Below are 17,748 nucleotides of genomic sequence, written 5' to 3' on the forward strand. Positions count from 1 at the left end.
CTGATCCTGAAATGAGAGAGAAATTAATCCTGGAACATGAGCCATAGACCATTTAAATATGGGTTTTTCCCTATCTATGCAGTGATCTAAGCAACAGGGATGTAAAATGCCATAGTTTCTGACGACATTCTGTAGCATTGTCCTATTATTACATCAGCTTTATCATACTATCTTATTCTGTTGAGAATTGTGTTGATGGCAGTGTTTCAGTCGACATCTTAAATTAAGTGATCCCCTAAATTTGCACAGTTGGTGCTGAATTCCACTAATAGCTTCAGAAGCAATGAGAAGTCTAACTGGGCAAATGCATACCTGCTCTTTGGTATAGCCACATTTAATTGATCCTAGAGAAGACATATTTCCTGAAGAGCCGAACTAAACAATTAGGAAGAATTAGAAGAAAAAAGAGTAGGAGCGAATCGGCTACTACTGACTACCGTACCAACCAAGGTTCTCATTTTCTTATTTCTTGCTACATGTGTCTCTCCTAAAGAAGCAGTATATCCGGTGAATTTGTGGCCAAGTATCCACATACTTTCTTATGTTTAATATAGTGAGAAAGGGCCTTCATATTTAAGGAGGTTATATTGAAATGTTCCATAGATAACAGTGCAGCATGTTCAAGAGATGGAAAATATGCTTCCTGGACAGAAGGAGCTGACATGTCGACTTAGTGCACCTGTTGAGGCACCACACTTGCCTTTACAGGGACTGAGGAGCTGATATGGGGGGCTGCTCAAAATATCAGGGTGTACAGCAGGCCAAAACACACCTGTCTTGTGAGCTTTGTGGGCCACTTTGTGAGCAGCCCTAGTCTGAATTTGAGCTAACAGTTAATTAAACAAGAAGATGGGCTAAAATATGAGGAAGCTGGTGCAAGGTGGAGATGTCATGCAATTGGATGAGAAGGTGAAGTAGGAGGTACAGTGGAAAGGGGGCAAGCAGGGACTTAGAATACATCTTTGATCGGTGGGTTGTAATCCCAGCCAAAGACCATGTGAGTGTTGGCACAAGGGACATGAAGAATAGATAACGACATGGATAAAGAAACAGGAACACGATTCCAAAGTCAGGCGAGCAGAAAAGAGCAGGATCGGATGCCAGGGTCAAGATGAGCCCCTCAATGGGAGAGATAGTATGCCTAATTTGGGGACTGTGAGCCACTGTAGAGTGAGGTTTTTAATATAGAAAGAGGCAAGATCAGGACCAAGCAATAGGGTTCTGTAAGTAGCATGAACGATATGGTGGATATCATATTAAGAGATGTTTTTTTTGGGCAGTGCCAGACACTCCTGAAGATAAGCACCAAATAAGTTAAGGAAGATCATTGTATAGAAGTCCTGTGGAAGTGAGAGAGGTAGAGAGCACCATGGCACCTCGAAAATGGGTATCTAATGGTAAAGTCTAGCTGCAGATTCATTGCCTTTGAATTTACCAGGCATCAGACAGGATCTGGAAGATTTCTCTTCGAGCAATAAGTAGGTGGCATCAGTTGACTCTGTGTGATGTTGTCCGCATCGTCTGCGCCATTGTGATGTCTGCGTCACCTATATAGGCACCTTTTCGGTGCGCTGACGTCAGTTTTTTCTTCCTGAGCCACCCAGTGCACATCCACGAAGAGAGCTACCCTCTGTCACTTTTTGACAGGCTTTTTTTGACGTTTTGTCGACTCCTTTTTTTGGTGTATGTTTTCCTTCATGTCTAACAAGACTCCTGGTTCAAACCGTGCAGCGCCTGTCACAATGCCATTTTGGTGATGGACCCACACCTGGTTTGCTCCTGATGCCTAGAGCGTGACCACGACTCAAAGTCATGCTCTGACTGCCGGGCCATGGCTCTGAAAGTTTTGAGGGAGTGTTCCCTAAATTGCATGCAGCCCAACATTCAGCACCTCGTTGCTCTACTTGGAGGTCTAGTTCACAGTCCCAGCACTGGTCTGGGAGTCCTAAGTCTTTGTCATCCACTCAAAGTCATAAAGTTAGTCAGGTAATCAGCACAAAAAAAACAAATAAATTCCAAGCATGCTTTGATTTCTCCCTGTCCATTGGCGACGTGACGGAGGAGTCTCTGCGTTCTAGGCCCCATTCTCCTGAACATGTGCCTGGGTCGGATCCATGCTTCCCCACATTTCCAGGAACCAGAGATACCCCCGTACATCCTAAAGAATAGTATGAGGCCATATGCCTCATATTTGGGTCGCTTGATACTACTGCCGTGCCTTCTGGACCGAGGCAGGCTCAAAGAGGGCTCCATTGGGCTTCGCGCCTGCAGCTCTGGCACCGTTGACCTCCCCCACCCCCATTGATCTGGAGATGGATCCAGACCGTCACTGGACGTGCCATAGCGACCTTCCTCTGCACCACGACAGACTCCCTATGCCACAGGCGCCCCTGGTGGCACCAGCCCCATTCTAATTCCTGATGAGCCGGACTCTTGGGTCCTATGACGTTTCCTTAGCCTTATCCTAAAAGGCAGGGAATGGATGAAGATTTGAAGGGGTTGTTGGTCCCTTTACAAGACCAGCCTTACCAAGAAATGGACTGGTTTAAGGAATTGGGTGAGGCCAAGTGCCTGGATACCTCTCCAGATTCTGTTCTGCTTTCCACCCCCCCCCCCCCCCCAACTGCCCCCCCCCCCACTGGTGGTGGCTGTTTGAGGCTGTGCCTGGTTGAGGACTTCTGACTTATAAGGGAATGTCATGGCCTCTCTCATGGACATGCCCTTTAGTGGCACTTGTTTTTGTGGAGACCAGGCAAACAGGCAGACATGGCGCTGGAGTGCTTTAAGAACTCACGGGCTACGGCCAAGTCCCTGGACCTCTCAATGGCCATACGTCCCCGTCTGCCTTTCACACCTTTGTGGCTATGGAAGGGGCTTTCAGGAGTGCCAGCCATACCCTGGACACAAGACCGCCCAAGTTCAGCAACCTCCATGCGAGCATGGGCAGAACTTGTTCCAACCCTTTGGGTTTGACGGCCAGAGGTTTGGTCAGACCCCCACCTCCCTGCAGCTTCAGCCTCCAAACCTTCCTAGTCCGGCTCTTCCATATCATGGGCGACCAATTGGTGGCAGGATCAACCATCACCTGCACCACTGGCAGAACATCGCTTTGGACAGGTGGGTTCAAAGAGGCTTCTCCCTCCCCTTCCAGACTACCCCTCTCTCCATGCCACCAACTTACGAGCAGCTGATGGAGGACCATCTCACTTTGCTTCAGGAGGAAGTCATGAGTCTCTTGGCCTAGAGAGCCATAGAGAGGGTTCCGGCGCCTGGAGTAGACTGTGGTTGTTATTCCTGCTACTTTCTGGTCCCGAAAAAGAACTACGGCCTTTGCCCTATCCTTGATCTGCGAGCCTCAACTACTTCCTCAAAAAGGAAAAATTCAAGATGCTCACTCTGGCTCAGGTCTTGTCTGTCCTAGACCCAGGAGACTGGATGGTAGCTTTGAACATGCAGGAGGCCTATTTTCACATTCCTGTCCTGCCTGCACATCGGCCCTACCTTGGGTTTATGGTAGGCGACAAGCATTTTCAGTCCAGTGTGCTCCCCTTTGGCCTTACCAGTGCCCCTTGGGTGTTCACCAAGGTGATGGCGGTGGTCACAGCTCATGGGTGCTAGTCTGTCTTCCCCTACGTGAAGGCTGGCTGTTGAAGGCAGTATCACCCCAGGCTGTAGTCTCTCACCTCCAGACTATGGAGAACCTCCTCTATTAAAGGGGGTTAACTATCAATGTGCTGAAGGCACACCGGACTCCCTCTCAAACACTCCCTTTCAGCTGAGCTGTTCTGGACAGTTTCAGGCCTATCCTCCTGAACTGCGAGCTCATGATATTCAAGCTATGATTCCGATGTTTATGGCCTGCTGCTTCTTTCTAGTGACACATGCCAGACATATGTGGGATCTTGGAGGGAGCTGCACAGGACCTGTAGTTGTGGCTTACCACCCACAATAGGGTCAGAAGCAGACCCCTCTCTCTTCCCCAACCAGACCACACAGTAGTGACAGATGCATCACTCTGTGGATGGGGTGGACATCTGGAAAGGGTGGAGATCTTCATTCAATCAAAGGAAAGCTGGTTCAAGTTTTCAGAGACAACAGCACCGCCAAGTAGTACTGCAACAAACACGGTGGGGTGAGTCTATAGACACTTTGTCAAAAGGCCCTGCACCTCTGGACATAGCTGGAACAGCAGGGCATATCCCTGGTGGTTCAAGACCTGGCAAGTTCTCTGAACATCAGGGCTGACAAACTCACCTGTCAATGCGTAGCGGATCACGAATCACTTTTCCATCCGGAGGTGGTGCAAGGTTTCTTTCAACAGTGGAGAGAGACTTGGTTAGATCTGTTTGCCTCCGCAGAGAACGCGCAATGTCAGCAGTTTTGCGCCCTGGAGTTTTCCATGTGGCTCTCGCTCGGTGACGCTTTTTGTCTTGAGTGGAACTCAGGTCTCCTATATGCCTTTCCGCCCATACCACTCTCGTCCATAATGCTCAAGAAGATCAGGAGCAACCAGGCCCAAGTCATTCTTGTGGCTCTGCACTGGGCACAAAGAGTTTGGTATCTCAAGGTTCCCCAACTGAGCATCGATCCTCGATCAGGCTACCCCTTCAGCTTTGCACTAGGGCTTCTTTTTCCCCCAAAAGTGGTAACCATCAATATGTCTCCTTGTCTACTTTCTCTGCTCCCCTCTAAAGAAGAGGAGCGACTCCACTCTCTGGATCCCACAAAGAGCCTTGTCATTCTACCTTGACTGCACTAGAGTTCCAGGTGGACGGCCAACTCTTCATGAGGTACGTTGGAACGAAGAAAGGTCTTGCAGTGCAGAAGTGAACTATCTTGCAATGGGTCATCCTCTGAATCAAAAGTTGCTATGCTCTGGCCAAAAAGCAGCCTCCTTTAGGCTTATAGGCTCATTCTTAGGCTGCCACCATGGCTTTGCAGCGTGGAGTTCCAGTTTTCGCCATTTATCAGGCATCAAAGTGGGCATCCCTGCACACGTTTACCAAGCACAACTGCCTGGGCAATCAAGTCCACGGGGGCGGCCTTTTTGGCCTCTCTGTCCTGCAGGACTTGCTGGTCCAAACTTGTCCGCCGTCTCTCCGGAGACAGTATTGCTTGTGTATCTATTCAGTGGTAAGGAAGTTGCAGGCTAGACGTCTCTACCAGATAGACAAGTTACTTACCTTCTGTAACACTTTATCTGGTAGAGATATGATTCCTTACTGAGACACCCATCCTACCTGCACAGTGGTAGGTTTCTAGAGTCACGGCTGATACCTTTCAGGGCCCTAGTTATTAAGTGCAACTCATGGCTCCGTGCTTCTGGTGCAGAAAGTTGTGAAAAGTAATTGAAATCAGCACGCTGAGGTGGTGCCTATATTGGTGATATGGTAGTCACAACAGTGCAGACTGCACCGATGACGTCTCCCGGAGCTGACCGACAAGACCTACCACGCGCATGGGGTATTGCTCAAAGAAAAAACTTACATATCCTATACTATAGACCAATTTCCCTCCTCCCATGCTGTTCTAAGGTCATGGAGACTCTGATAAATCAACAACTCACAGGCTATCTTGAACAGCATAGTTTACTGGACCCCTCTCAGTCAGGATTCCGTGCAGGCCATAGCACAGAAGTGCCTTGGTGGAGGTCGCAGATTCTTTCAGGATGTCACTGGATAGAGGGACGCCCACTATGCTTGTGCTCCTTGATTTGTCGACAGCCTTTGACACCATCTCTCACAGTGTCCTGTTGGAGAGACTGCGAGAGATTGGTGTTGAAGGTTTGACCTGGACATGGCTGCAGAGCTTCCTTAACAACAGAACACAATGTGTCCAATTAGACACATTTGTATCTCAGACCACTGCAGTGGACAACGGGGTCCCGCAGGGCTCCATCTTAAGCCCTCCATTATTTAACATCTATGTGGCTCCGCTAGCTGCCACCATTAGATCTTGTGGTTTTGAGACAATCTTGTATGCAAACAACACTCAGGTGATAATCCCCATCGAGACAGACCCAGCAGAAACCAGAGCGAAGTTTTAGTCCTGCATGCTGAAAATTGCCACCTGGATGAGGGGGAATTTCCTTCAGCTAAACTCCAATAAACTGAGATTCTCTTGTTTGGGAAGGCTATTGAGTTATGGTCCCCGGACTGGTGGCCGGTGGAACTTGGGGAGGCACCTAGTCCAAAGGAACAGACACAGAACTTGAGAATCATTATTGATAACAAGCTTTCGCTGGAGGAACATGTGAAATCAGTATCAGGCATTTGCTTTGGTATTATGCGATGCAGTGGACAATTTTTCCATGGATCCCTTTGGAGACAGGAGAGAACTTAGTACAGGCACTACTAGTTAGTAGACTAGACTACAGTAATTCACTACTAGTAGGAATCAGGGAGGATCTCGCATCTAGGCTACAAGTAGTGCAAAACACAGTAGTACGAATGGTCCTTACCAAACCAGTGGGTACCCCGTCTCGCCCGCTCTTGCAACTTCTACACTAGCTGCCCATGAGGAAGAGAGCAGTGTTTAAGCTCTTGACAACTGTGTTTAAAGCACTGCAGGGGACGGGCCAGGTATACTTAAGGAAGAAGTTAACTCCTTATATCCTGCCCGCTTACTTGGATCTAGCAATCAGAATTTGCCTCGTCCCTGCAAAATTAGGAAAGCCAAAATGTGTGGGCGAGCAGTCTCTCATCTAGCCTCTCTCCATTGGAACCGTCTGCCGGATGAGCTTCGAGCCAGCACAACTTTGGAGCAGTTCAAGAAGCAGCTAAAATCCTGGCTGTTCTAAACTGCAAATCTGTCTTAGCTACCAGTACTGTGCAGCCAAAGGTACCAAGAGATCCCTGATGGGATGATTTGTTACACTCTACAAATCCTAAATAATAATATACAGTCTGACATCTGAGAAATTCGAAGGTAAGCAATCTGCAGCTAGATCATGGCTCTACCAGATAGGGCATACTGAAGGTAAGTAACTTGTCAATTGAGGACAGCTGGTATCTATATATTTACCCAGAGGACAAAAAGACATTCAGCACATCATGGAAATTCAAAGTGCAAAATCAGAACTATCTATGGTTATGTTGTGTCAGTTTCTATAGCTCGCTTATCACCCATGAGGGTATCCAGGCATTTTTTTGTTTCTTCAGTTTTTTGGAGTAACGATCTACATCTAAGAAAAAGTCCTGCGGAACAGGGTTTGTATAGTCTTTGGACTTGATATCATTAGTGATCAGCATGTTTGTGGGCTCTTGCAGACCATATTTAGTTTTCCAGCATTTTGGTCTTGTGCAAAGATTAGTCTGAAATGAAAAATCAGGTTCCTGGTGGATTGTGTAGCCCTTAATCAATCAATCAATCAGAGTACTTGTAGAGCGCACTACATACCCGTGAGGGTCCCAAGGCGCTGAGGGGAGGGGGGTGCTGCTACTGCTACTGCTCGAAGAGCCAGGTCTTGAGGCGTCTTCTGAAGGCCAGTAGGACTTGGGTCTGCCGCATGTGGGTAGGGAGGCTGTTCCAGGTCTTGGTGGCGAGGTAGGAGAAGGATCTTCCGCCGGAGGTCGTTCGTTAGATGCGGGGGACAGCGGCAAGGCTGGCGGAGCGGAGCTTGCGGGTGGGGGTGTAGAAGCTGAATCTGCTGTTAAGGTAGGCTGGTCCTGCGTTTGGGAGTGCTTTGTGTGTATGGGTGGGGAGCTTGAAGGTGATCCTCTTGTCGACGGGGAGCCAGTGTAGGTCTCTCAGGTGGGGGGTGATGTGGCTGCGGCGGGGAACGTTGACGATCAGTCGGGCGGAGGCGTTTTGAATGCTTTGTAGTCGTCGTAGGTGTTTGGCTGGGATTCCTGCGTAGAGTTTGTTGCCGTAGTCCAGTCTGCTGCTGACGAGGGCCTGTGTCACTGTTCTTCTTGTTTCGGTCGGGATCCACTTGTAGATCCTGCGGAGCATGTGGAGGGTGTTGTAGCAGGAGGAGGAGACGGTGTTGACCTGCTTAGCCATGGAGAGGGAGGAGTCCAGGATGAATCCTAGGTTGCGTGCATGGTCGGTGGATGTTGGTGCTGTTCCTAGTGTTGTCGGCCACCAGGAGTCATCCCTGGCTGAGGGGGTTGGTCAGAGGATGATTACCTCCGTCTTGTCCGAGTTCAGCTTCAGACGGTTGCTCCTCATCCAGTCGGCGATGGCCTTCATTCCCTCGTGGAGGTTGGTTTTGGCGGTGTGTGGGTCCTTCGTGAGGGAGAGGATGAGCTGGGTGTCGTCGGTGTAGGAGATGATGTTGAGGTCGTGCTGGCGGGCCACTTTTGCGAGGGGGGCCATGTAGATGTTGAACAGCGTCGGGCTGAGCCCTGGTGGACGCCGCAGATGATGTCCGTAGCTTCGGATCGGAAGGGTGGGAGGAGGATGCTCTGGGTTCTTCCGGAGAGGAAGGACATGGTCCTGTTAATGGCCTTCTCTTGTATTCTGGCTTCTAGGAGGCGTGTCTTTAGAGTGCGATGGCAGACCGTGTCGAAGGCGGCCGACAGGTCCAGGAGGATGAGGGCTGATGTTTCGTCGTTGTGTAGTTGGCACCTGATGTTATCAGTGGCAGCGATGAGGGCTGTCTCGATGCTGTGGATTCGTCTGAATCCAGACTGAGACGGGTTCAGGATGTTTTTGTCTTCCAGGTGGCGGGCCAATTGCCTGTTGACCATTTTCTCGAGGCAGCTGTTAGGTGCGGTGGTGCGTGGCTGGTTTCTTGAAGGTGAAATGAATGCAGCGGTGGTCGGTCAAGTGGAGTTACGTGATGTGGTCGAAGGCAACGTGGGTGCCAGTGGAGAAGACTGGGTCCAGCGTGTGGCCGGTGGCGTGGGTATGTGCGGTGACGAGTTGTTTGAGGCTGAGGTTGGCGAGGTTATTGATCAGGGTGGCAGAGTTGGAGTTGTTGTTCTCGAGGTGGAAGTTCAGGTCCCCGAGGAGGAAGTAGTCCGTGGAGGCGAGTGCGTGGGTGCTGGTGAGGTCGGCGATGGAGTCGCTGAACTGAGCCCGGGGGGTCTGTAGATGAGTGTTCCTCTGAGGGTGGTGTTGGTGTTCAGCGGTGTTGAGGTTGTCGTCTGCGTGGGTGGCGACCTTGAGGGTGGACTTGTGGACGATGGCTATTCCTCCTCCGGTTCCATTGGCGCGATCTGTGCGGGTGATTTTGTTGCCTCCCATGATGGCTATGGCGATGTTGGACGCCGAGGATTCGTTCCACCAGGTCTCGGTCAGGAAGGCAGCGTCTGGGGCAGAGGTGTCGAGCAGATCCCAGAACTCAATGGCGTGTTTGTGTGCGGAGGGGGTGTTGAGGAGTATGCAGTGGAGGTGGTTGGGTCCAGTCCTTGGAGGTTTGGTGCTTCTGTCGCAGGTGAAGCTGTAGGTGCGGCAGGAGAAGGGTCTGTGGGTCAGTTTCAGGGTTGCCTGGAAGCAGGTGTGGTTTCGGCCGGCATTGAGTGTGTGGAGGCTGCTGGCGTCGTAGTGGAGTCTGGTGTTGTGGCGTTTGCAGGGTCCAGGGGTACTGGCGCTTGGCGCGGTCCAGGCGCGGACGGGCTCACCTTAGGTAGCGCCCAGGAATGGGCAGCAAAAATCAGGATGCAGGGCACAGGCGCTGGTGGAGCTGCAGCGGGGGGGCGACCTACCTGGCAAGGTCAAGGGTCGCTCTCCCCGCCCTTACACATAAATTGACTGTTCTTTTTAGCTTCCAAGATGATGTGCCCTCCTTTACAATGCCTCCAGAAATTGGTGTAAATTGGCCTGCGAGTTAGACTTGAAAGGTTTTGTGGTCTTATTATGCACACGTCATGTCCACTCTCTCTAGCTTTGTGAGCACACCAATAAAATTCCCAATGTTGTATCTTAAGTGTCCTCCAGTTCTGTGTTCCTCGTATGAAGCAAACAATAATTCTGCCCCAACCTAGGTTTTTTCAAGTCAATACTCAATGTCTTAATACTTCTTTTATGAAATGTAGAGTCTTTGAATGAAGTAGGATATGTCGGACCGCGTTGATTGACTTTATTTTGTTACTTAATCTGTCTTTTCATTCATGGAGGTGACTGAAAGTTCCATAGTAAAGATTTTTTTCATGACAGCTTTTCGCATCACCGTAGGCTTTTTTTCCTGTTGGTGAGCTTAGGATGGATGGGGTGCTCTTAGACCTACACAGCACCTCTGAGAAGTATAGTTGGCTTGAAGCCCAATTGACAGTGGTTCGGCCTGGCAATGAGATCAGATCATTGCTGGCAGTGCCACTCTTTTTGAATCTAGAAAGGCTTGACTCACCGATAATGTGGAGTCTAATGGTGACCCTATTGAGATTTCACCTAAGGTAAGGATTGAGAGTAATGTATTAAACCACTGGCCCTTTAAAAAAGGCTCAAAAGTGAAACCACACAGGCATGGCATTTTGAGTGTGAGCAAAACCTGAACATTCTAATTGGAGTCAAGGTTTATTGCATTGTATAAACACAGATATTTTGCTGGTGCTAGTGCTTAAGCGCTCATTTAAGAAAGTGAGTCTGAAAAAACAAAACAATTGAGGGTACTGCATGATGTAATGGAATTCGCTACTAGGAATATGTTTATTTTGCATTGTCTTCAATGTTGCTAGACATCATAGGTATACTGGAAATTTTCCACGAGTGAATTCCAAGTTCAGAATGCAATACCCATGAAGACAAGCCCTCACAGCTGCAGATGTAATTTAATTAGAATGTAATTTATTATGTGATATCTTCTTATACAGCACTTACTGCTTATACATCGTTGTGATGTAAGTAACACAAAATTATGTCAAACTAAGCTGCAACTTTATGAAGGAGCATTTTGAATGATTATCTCTTGAATACTGAATTTGAAGTTCATAGGGCAGATGGGGATTTTAACAAAAGCACATACTAAATAAAATTCTGTAACATAGAATCCTATTTCTCTTGCTATGCAGATAGTTATATTTCCAGTTGTACCTGCTTTTAATTTTTAATGTGCCTTTCTGCTGTTTTTATGTTTTAGGTCTCAACAAGATACGAAAATGACACAATTTTTTGGGCACAACTTTAATGAGGACAGGTGGCGTAAAGCAGCTTTAAAAAATGCATTTTCTCTATTGGGAAAACAACGTTTTGAACACTCTGCTGCATTTTTCCTTTTGGCTGGTTCTTTAAAAGATGCAGTGGAGGTAAATAGCAACGTTGTAAGATAAATTAATTTGAGTGCAGTGTTTATGGTGTGTCTTTCAAGTGTTTATATGATAAGTGAAGAATTGTTAATTTTATTTGCATTGCTTTTATTAACCCTTTGTTCATAGCATTTTATTAGCAAAGTATAAATAGTAGTCTTCGTGTTGATTGTGGATGACTGTACTGCACACACTTTTAAGGCTCTAAACCATGCTCTCAGTGGTGATGTCAAATGGTGGTAACAACCTCCGTAGTGACTGCTTTTGTTGTTGTCATGCATATAAAGGTTTCAAGGTAGCAAGACTTATTGCCTCTTTTGCCAGCTGTAAAGTCATAGTCCAGATGCCTTTTTGGGAGAACCAATGGGTTGCAGCATTAGAAGCATAGAAAACACAAGGGAACCAAAAGAAGCACTGGCACAAATTTCAAAACCACCCCTGCTTCCTTAATGTCTCTTTTCATTCATTCTCAATCTCATTCTGGCTCAGTTGCTCTGAATCTCTTTTTCTCTCTAACTCTCCATATGCTTCCACTCTGCCTGCTTCCATAACGCCTGAGGAGATGGGGAGAATTACATTGTTGGTAGTCTTTGAATGTTAAAAACAGCCCTCACTGGCTCCAGCCCCCTCGGCGAAATGTCTGAGATAAATGACCAGAGTGGCTTTTTGCAATTCAATAAATTTTTCTCCTCCCATTAGGAGTGCAAAAAATAGAGAAGCAGTACTGCCTCAGCATCTTCATGGTTTGATCCTGGGGAAGCTGAGCTGAAAGAAGAGGTTCCCTTGCCATCCTCTGTGTCAGTTTCGTCACAGGTGCTAGCCTTTTAGCATGCAATATTGGGGATCTTTGCAAAGCACAATCCTTCTGTCCCACTTTCTGCAGCCACTAAGAATGAGTCGCCAGAGGCACGGTTTGGATTAATTTTGAAGTAGGCTCCTAGAACTTAGACTTTGAGTCTACTACTTAAGATGTAGCATTTGGAGTTGATAGGGCTAGGTTTCAATATGGACTCTATATCAAAGACAGAAGTGGAGTCTTTATCAGTTCCATGTGCACTGTGGTTGTTAATATTTGTTACATCAGATAAGCTTATTTAAGATGCCATTATCCGAAAGCTAACAATGGTTCAAGATGTATTTGAGAAAATGTTCTCAAAGGCAAAAGAAGATCTCATCTGTTTGCAGATGACTTCAGCAGTATAAGAAAGTCTGACTCGATCAATGTCACTTTCCTGCTGCAAAACCTTTGTAGATTCTTAATTAAGAATAAACATTTGACACTGAACAGCTGATTTGTCTGAATTGTAGATATAATTTTGGACTAGCAGGTCCTCCAGACTGTACAAGATAGATTTGTTCTTCCAATTCTGATAAAGCTGCCACGTGTTGCTGCTTCCACTTCCCACTTTCTTTCGCTTCACACAAACCTCTTTATGATGGGCAGCAAAAGTCATCTTCAGAAAGGCACTGAAAAAGTGGTTTTGCAGCCATTTAAAGAAAATGGCATTTCTTTGATATACTTGGTCATCTCCAGGAATGATGGAGGTCCGAAGTCTGTTCGTATTTTAGGTTTCCCCAACATATTGCTGAGAAAGGAGACATTTGGAAAAGCCTATGTTCAAGACATATGAGCTGCAGATCACACACTATGCATAGATCACAATATGGTGTTTGGCCCGGATGTTTGCAGTTAGTTATTGTCTTGGAACAAGTCTTTCGAAGTCCAAGATAAGTGACTCCTCGTTTAGACAATAGTGCGCATGGGCATCGACTCCATCTTCAGATTGTTTTTTTCCACCATCGGGCTTCGATGTGTTCGGCGTGCTCCACTTCGGCATCATTATCTTTCTACCTTTAGATGCGCAATCCTTTACCCTTTCTTCGGTATTGTATTCGATTGCGTTTCCCATTCGACGTGCATCTCTAGAAACTTGAATTCTTCGGTTCCAGTCTTCGACACAGGCCTTCGGACCTACCTGCGCCATCAGGCCCTTTGGCTCATGAAAAGGACTCCTTTCAAAAAGTGTCCTCAATGTGGATCCAAGTTTCCACACACAGATCTTCATGAGGTGTGTAACCTCTGCCTTTCACCAGAGCACGAGGCCAAAGACTGTCCAGCTTGTGCCTCTTTCCGCTCCAAAAAGGAAATACGGGATCTTCGGGCTCAAAGAAGCATGGCTCGATCATCAACATCGATACCGGACGATATCTTCAAAGAAGGCATCAATGTACCGGAGCAGGAGCACATCGAAGAGGGCAACATCAGCGACTTCGAAGCGGACGACTCTGACGTCAAAGACATCACTCCACAGCAGCGAGTCGTAAGTACTGACGTGAACCGCTCACCCATCCATAAAAAGGCTTCAGTAACACCTTCACCTTCGGGCCCTAAGTGCACACCGGGACAAAACTTCCCATGCCCCACTTCGGGCCCGGAAAAGAAGTCAACACATAAACCTTCAGGCCACTCTGGATCGAGCCAGCCTACTGTCAATACCAAAACCCGTCCCCCGGCACCAACAACATAAGACAAACCCAAAGAGAAACCACTGTCTTCGTCTGCACCGAAACCTGGTTCCACATCTGCGCACTTGGCACCGAAATCCACTGACACTGAACCCTCGGATCTGAAAAAATCATTAGAACCAAAGAAACAACCGGTTCCAAAGACCACTGGCACAGAACCTTCAGATCCCAAAAAATCATCGGGACCAAACAAATAACCAGTTCCAAAGACCCCAATTAAACCTTCAGAACCCAAGAAAACCCCTGATTCCAAACCTAAGGAGCATAAAACAACTCCAAAACATGTGCCACACAAACAGTCGGACCCGAAAAAATCAGCCCTGAAACAACACACTCCATAGGAGGAGCTTTTTCGACCTGATCCAACCCAAAAAACTCTTGAAATAGATCCAGAAACAGGTCACCTTATAATTAGTGACACTGCCACTTCTCCTTTAAGGATTTCTTGTCCAACTCCTCCTCCACACCACATCTCTCCCATCTTCAGCACCCTCACAATCTCCTCCACCTCAGGATGATGAGGACACCTCTGGGGAGGAAGGGAATGATGAACCTTTAGGGTAACATAGTCATCCTTATATCCCAAATGACCCATTGGACAATTATGGCACACCAGTTGTTCCTGACATACCACAAGATGATGCCTACCCATCTAGACCATCCCCTCCAGAGGACACTATAGGATTCATTCAGCTTAAACACAGAGCTGCAAAATACCACGGGGTGAATTTACGCACAAACCCTATAGAAGAAGATTTCCTCATGTACACTTTTGCACCACTTCAAAGGTCCACTTCCATTCTCCCAGTGTTAAAAGGGGTAATCAAACATGCTCCTGAAGTCTTTAAAGATCCTGTAAGGGCTAGAGTCATTAACCCCAGAGTGGAAAAGAAATACAAGTCTGCCCCAGTTTACATTAAAGGACAGCTTCCCTTTGATAACTCTCAGACCTCAGGCGATGCTCCAACTCCTAATAAGGAGTTAAAACTGTTTGTAAAAGAAAAGCGTCCCAAGCAGCCAACATATGGAGAATTGCCAATACACAGGCCTTACTGACTAGGTACGATAGGGCGCACTATGACGAACTAGAGACCCTACTACAACACCTTCCAGATCAGTATAAAACAAGGGCCAATGATCTCGTCAGGAAGGAAAACTTATAACCAATACCTCCATTCGATGTGCTCTGGATGCTGCAGACACAGCCTTCCGAGCTATTAATAACAGTGTTCTTTTGCGCAGACATGCCTGGCTACGTATTATGGTGTTCAAACCTGAGGTTCAAACTACCATACTAAACCAACCCTTTGACCAGGAACATTTATTTGGGCCTACTGTAGATTCATGTTTAGAGAAGATGAAAAAAGATACAGATACTGCCAAATCAATGGCAGTGTAACGGGGTGTACCGGCGTACCCCTCATGGCCACGTGACTGGGGACGATAAGGGACTGACCATATCTACCACCCCTCTCTCTTCGCCTTTACAGACTGGCTTGCCTGGCATTGATGGGGGACCGATCTCTCAGGAAGAGGAGTTGGACACATACTGGCCCATTAATTCCCGAGCCGAGGACGAGTGGGCGGAGCTACGCGAGGACGCAGCGGCGTCAAAAGAGGAAGTCTCGAAGTCCAGGGTGTGCTTGTTCACCCGGAGTGGAGACGTGAGAGAAGAGGAGCGGAGAGAGCCGAGAACGATTGCGGAAACGAACAGAAGTCCGGAGGAAGCAGAGAGCTGGGTAGCAGCTGCGTCCGAGACGGTGGATACGCCAGGAGGCCAACGTCCCCACGAGCCGCCCTGCCACACACCCGGGGAAGGTGTGTGGCTAGCCCAGGTACGGAGCAAAATCAGGGGCTGGGTTGGACGGAAGGGTGCTTCCTCCCTGTAGCCTTGGGTATTCCTTGTCCCGGTATACTTTCCCCGAGCTCTAGACTTCCCCTCCCCCCCCCCCCCCCCCCCCTCACTGGCCGAACAGAGTGTGACACGGGTTTGTGTGCTTCCTCACTCCCTTACCCCTGCGCACCTGTACATATAGAGCACCAGACTCACGTTGTCCTTTGTTTGTTTACACCGAGAGACACAATTGACATCGACGGTGCCAACCCTCGACGGAGCTCCGAGAGACATAGGAGAGGGGAGAAAGAGAAACCAAGAAGCAGACGAACTTTGAGAAGCCGCTCTCCCCGTCATCCGGTCCCTACCCGCAAAACTTGCACTGACTACTTATTTGCCACATTAAAGCCTGTTAAAATAAAGACACGTCTCCTGCCCCTCACTCCCGCACCCATTACAGGGAGCTTTGAAATTTCAAGCTCCCAGAAGTTCCTTTTGTCTCTTATAGGGTTGCCTCTAGAGGCTTTACCGCTGATGACTCCTCCACCTCCTATAAGAGTCCCAAACAGACCTCCTCTACCAGAGGTTAATACAGAGGAGACTACAGGGGCAATAACAGCAAAGGTAGAGGCAAAACTACCAATACTCGCGCTGCATCTACCTCCAAACAATGACTTCACATCACTCCCCCCAAATCATTATAATCCGGCCGGGGGAAGATTGCTACAGTTCATACTTGTCTGGAACCAATCACCATGGACAGGTGGGTGAGACAAATCATCCAATCTGGTTATTGCCTGGAGCTCACTTCAACTCCCCCAAACATACCACCCAAACAGCTTCCAATGTCAACAGAGCATTTAACGCTTCTAAAACAAGAGGTGTTTTCTCTCCTACAAAAAACATGCAATAGAATCAGTTCCCTTGCATCACCAAAACACAGGAGTTTACTCCCTGTATTTTCTCATTCCAAAGAAGGATGGAACCCTGAGGCCCATCTTGGACCTCTGACCATTAAACCTATACATACAATCAGACCATTTTCATATGGTCACTCTTCAACAGGTCCTTCCTCTACTCAAACAACGCGATTTCCTTGCCATCTTAGATCTCAAGGGCGCCTACTTCCACATTCCCATTCACCCTGCTCACAGGAATTATCTTCGATTTGTAGTGGACGGTCAGCATTACCAGTTCAAGGTTCTCCCTTTCAGAGTCACCACAGCAGCCAGCGTCTTCACAAAATGTCTAGCAGTGGTAGCAGCCAACTTAAGAAGACAGTAAATTCACGTCTTCCCATACTTGGACGACTGGCTCATAAAAGCCAAGTCGCATTCTCAGTGTGTAAATCACACACACACACCACAATCCAACTACTTCACGACTTAAAGTTTACAATAAACCTCGCAAAGTCTCGCCTCCAACCGTCCCTCATCGAACAATATCTAGGTGCCACAATAGACACCTCAAAAGGCCTTGCCTATCCCAATCCAGCCAGGATAGTAAGCATGCAGGCCCTTATAACAAAAGTCCAGCCGCTGCACTCACATACAGCTCGAGTGTTTATGCAACTAATAGGGATGAAGGCCTCTTGTATATTCATAGTACCTCATGCAAGACTCCAGATGTGCCCCTTACAGAAATGCTTAGCACGTCAGTGGAACCAAGGTCAAAGGTAGCTAACAGATTTGGTGTTGGTGGATGGCCGCACTCATCGCTCTCTGCAGTGGTGGAACACCCAAAACCTTTCCAAAGGGCGACTGTTCCTAGAGCCAGATCCATAAATCGTGCTAACAGCAGATGCATCGCTCACCGGCTGGGGAGCTCATCTACAACATCACACCATACAGAGCAGATGGACCCCTCACCAAAAGCTATTCCACATCAATCATTTGGAGCTACAGGCAGTCTTTCTGGCATTAAACAAATTCCGGAAACACGTATCAGGCACAGCTGTCTTAGTCTGGGCAGACAATATAACAGTGATGTATTATTTACAAAAACGGGGGGGGGAGCAATCTTTGCAGCTCTCTCAACTAGCACAGAGTATATGGAGGTGGGCTATTCCTCAAAACATATTCCTTTTAGCCCAACATCTTCCACAAATACAGAATTAAATGGCAGATCTGTTAAGTCGTTCGACACAACAGATTCACGAGTGGGAACTTCATCCTCAAGTCCTTCAACCCTTTTTCCAAA

At 47.7% G+C, this 17,748-nt stretch overlaps 1 protein-coding gene across 2 annotated transcripts in view; it reads left to right on the forward strand.

The window, feature by feature from the left end:
- DMXL1 (Dmx like 1) overlaps nucleotides 1-17,748 on the forward strand; it is a 2,236,090-nt gene that overhangs the window by 1,077,524 nt on the left and 1,140,818 nt on the right. For both annotated transcript variants that reach the window (XM_086961064.1, XM_086961065.1), the window contains exon 22: nucleotides 11,024-11,189. In XM_086961064.1, coding sequence (XP_086817190.1) covers nucleotides 11,024-11,189 — 166 coding nt within the window. The remainder of the gene's footprint in view (nucleotides 1-11,023; nucleotides 11,190-17,748) is intronic.

Source organism: Lissotriton vulgaris, chromosome 3_1 (assembly GCF_964263255.1).
Source record: "Lissotriton vulgaris chromosome 3_1, aLisVul1.2, whole genome shotgun sequence".
NCBI lineage: Eukaryota > Metazoa > Chordata > Amphibia > Caudata > Salamandridae > Lissotriton > Lissotriton vulgaris.